At 51.9% G+C, this 3,205-nt stretch overlaps 1 protein-coding gene across 4 annotated transcripts in view; it reads right to left on the bottom strand.

Moving 5' to 3' along the window:
• Positions 1 to 3,205, bottom strand: part of LOC113209118 (uncharacterized) — an 18,564-nt gene that overhangs the window by 5,888 nt on the left and 9,471 nt on the right. For all 4 annotated transcript variants that reach the window (XM_052264176.1, XM_052264175.1, XM_026426485.2 and 1 more), the window contains 2 exons: positions 698 to 954; positions 195 to 462 (listed from right to left, as the gene is read on the bottom strand). In XM_052264176.1, coding sequence (XP_052120136.1) covers positions 195 to 462; positions 698 to 954 — 525 coding nt within the window. The remainder of the gene's footprint in view (positions 1 to 194; positions 463 to 697; positions 955 to 3,205) is intronic.

Raw genomic sequence — 3,205 nt, 5'->3', positions numbered from 1 at the left:
AGAAGAAGAAGAAGAAGAAGAAGAAGAAGAAGAAGAAGAAGAAGAAGAAGAAGAAGAAGAAGAAGAAGAAGAAGAAGAAGAAGAAGAAGAAGAAACTATCCCTTTTCATGAAACATTCAAGACTTTACAACTACTCTTCTTCGGAAAGAGCGACTGTTCCAAGAAACTTAAAGGCTTCTTCCTACGGCACTCACCGTGGGGTCGTTAGGATCGGATGGGCTCCGTATGAGCTCAGACGGCGCCCTGGACACCCTTGATGGGGGCCTGGAGCCGGGCCTGGAGCCCGACTTGGAGCCCGCCCTGGAGCCCGACCTGGAGAGGCCCGTCCCCCGCATGCCGTGGTGGCCGTGGCGGGGCGGTATGTTGCGGCCCATGGGCCCCATGGCGATGCGGCCCGCCGCCTCCAGGGCCATGATCTGCTTCTTGTGTCGGCTACGCTGCCGGAAACGCTTCAGCAGACACCTGCGCCAGGGGGAGAAACTGCCGTCACATGTGTGTCCACAGCGAGGGGCCCTTCACTCTCAAAAAAATCAGTTTACACCCCCCCCCCATCCCCCCCAAAAAGGGCAAATCAAGAAATTCAGAAAATTAAAAAAAAAATCAGAGAAGTCAGAAAAAATTGAGAAAAATTGGTGAACGCTTGTAACTATAGTAAAGGACCCCTCGGCCCACAGTCCCCGCGCCGCACGGTACTTACTTGGACGGGCAGACGCACAGCATGACCCTGAGCAGGCAGCAGAGGACGCCGCCGGCGATGAGCGTGGGACCGATGAGGCGCAGCTCGAGCGTCTTGAAGCCCTTCTCGCCCGTGCCCACGAAGGCGATGACCATGCCGACGGCCACGGTCCCGAGGCCGACGTACAGCAGGGCGTTGGCCGCCGCGCTCTCGTGGCCGAACGGGAACGGGATGTCGTCCTCGTCGGAGCTGGAGCCGCCGAAGGCCGTGTCGTGGATCTGCCGGACACACGGCCAGGCCGGCGTTAGCACCCTGGAGGCAGGCAGCGGCCCGGGGGAACCCGCCGCCCCCGCGCACGGCGCGCACTCCGAACAGGACATGGCTATTATTATCCGGCGGCACGTCTGCACGTTTGCTGTCGGCGCTGTCGTCGCGCGCGTTGCTCCCGCGACCCGCTGATGTAATGACCTATCGACCAGACCGCGTGATGTCGAATCACCGGGTCACCACCAGAGGAAATGTCAGCGGTTTTTTGTTCGCCCTTTATTTCTGCGCGCGTGCGGGTCGGTCAAGGCCGACTACTTCTCCTCTTCTCTGCTCCCCTTCGCAGTAGACGGCGCACCGTGTGTCTACACTTTCGCACGCACCGCGCGGATTCATACAAAGCATTGCGATGGAGCTCCATCGACTGACTGGACTGCTGGCTGGCGGACGCGGGTGTCGGCCAGCCCTCCCGTGGCCCCAACCCGGCCCTCCCCCAGCCCAGCCCCGGGGGGAGCGGTCATGCGACCACCGTGTTGTCGTTCGGACCCCACCCGATTAGGTTGACTACAACGCCGATGCAATAGATTACCGCCTCGTCGTGCAATCCTCGCCTCCCTGCCTGCTCTTCGTGAGAAAACAAACGCCCGCCATCGTGGATATCGACCGGCCCTCCCGTCATCGCGTGTATTCAGATTTCTTTCTGCGGCAAAATGTCATCCATGACATAATAGGTGATTTTCTTTTCTCTCTTCTTGTTTCATTTGTTTACTACCCCACCCACCCCCTCCCTTTTCTCCTTGTTTGTTTCCCTTCGTCGTTCCTCTCAACAACAGTGAAACGACGCGCTTGATCTGGCACCCTCATAAATCCGACGCGGTGTCATCCCTCTCAGAAGATATTTCGCCGGGGGATGGCCACTTTCCGCACTATATGCGCAGGAGAGGCCGACCGTCAGTCCCGCCCCACCTGCTGCAGCCTATGTAGCGCACGGAGCGCAGGGAGGTAACCATCACCCGCGCATCCACCACCCTTTCGCACGAGGACGTTGATGGATTCATGGAAAGTTTTCTGTTGCGCATGACCTCAAACTGTAAACGGCGAACCTATGGGGCGGGCATGATATGGAGTGGTCGAGGAAGTGGTGTGCATGTGTGAGAGTGTGAGTATGCGCTCGTGCGCAGTTAAAACCTAGCGGAGCATTTCTTTGTAATTATTGCAATAAACGAATTGCTTCGGAATCGCGAGCAATTTAGATGCTTTTGCTATTGCTTAAACAGCTTTCAAACAAATTTGTACCCAGTCGCAGAAATGCTCCTTCTTACAAGGGAACCCCGCCAAGTGTAAATTCCCGATTTTCATTCTACTTTGGGAAATTGTTGGTCTAAATATGTCATCGAAGGACACATCAAAGATTTTTGCTTAAATTCATATTTAGGGGTCATTTTGGGTATTTGTTCAAAAAGCTGATTTTTCAATTATTTTTTAAAACTTTCAAGAATGCTTCCTAAGGGGTAACTCGTCAAATTGTGGCCCTTTGGGCGAAAATTTCGTCCGTTTTGCTCTATCTGAAGCCGTTTAGGCGCTACCGCCACGTTTAGGAGGGGGAAGTATACAGGAATCACTAGGGCTTAAGAGCAGCGGTTGTAAAAAGCAGTACCACAAAAAATGTTATAAAATAAAAGTTGTAGAAAAATGTAAGATCTTTAACTTTTGTTTTATAACATTTTTTGTGGTACTGCTTTTTACAACCGCTGCTCTTAAGCCCTAGTGATTCCTTGTATACTTCCCCTCCTAAACGTGGCGGTAGCGCCTAAACGGCTTCAGATAGAGCAAAACGGACGAAATTTTCGCCCAAAGGGCCGCAATTTGACGAGTTACCCCTTAGGAAGCATTCTTGAAAGTTTTAAAAAATAATTGAAATATCAGCTTTTTGAACAAATACCCAAAATGACCCCTAAATATGAATTTAAGCAAAAATCTTTGATGTGTCCTTCGATGACATATTTAGACCAACAATTTCCCAAAGTAGAATGAAAATCGGGAATTTACACTTGGCGGGGTTCCCTTGTTAGAAGACGTCAAAAGTTAGGCCTATTTTCGGATCATACATAGACGTCGACGTAGTCGTCTATGGTTTGGAAACAGACAACTTAGTGTCAAACTTGGGCGTCCTCTGGTTATACCATTTCTGACTGGGTATTGTAGGGCGTAAAAGGGTTGGAAACTTATTACGCACTAGTCTGGAGTACACCAAGCAATAATAGT

This window comes from Frankliniella occidentalis, unplaced genomic scaffold (genome assembly GCF_000697945.3).
Source record: "Frankliniella occidentalis isolate FOCC.00 unplaced genomic scaffold, Focc_3.1 Scaffold16, whole genome shotgun sequence".
Classification (NCBI taxonomy): Eukaryota; Metazoa; Arthropoda; class Insecta; order Thysanoptera; family Thripidae; genus Frankliniella; species Frankliniella occidentalis.
This window is presented reverse-complemented; position numbering and strand designations above follow the sequence as displayed.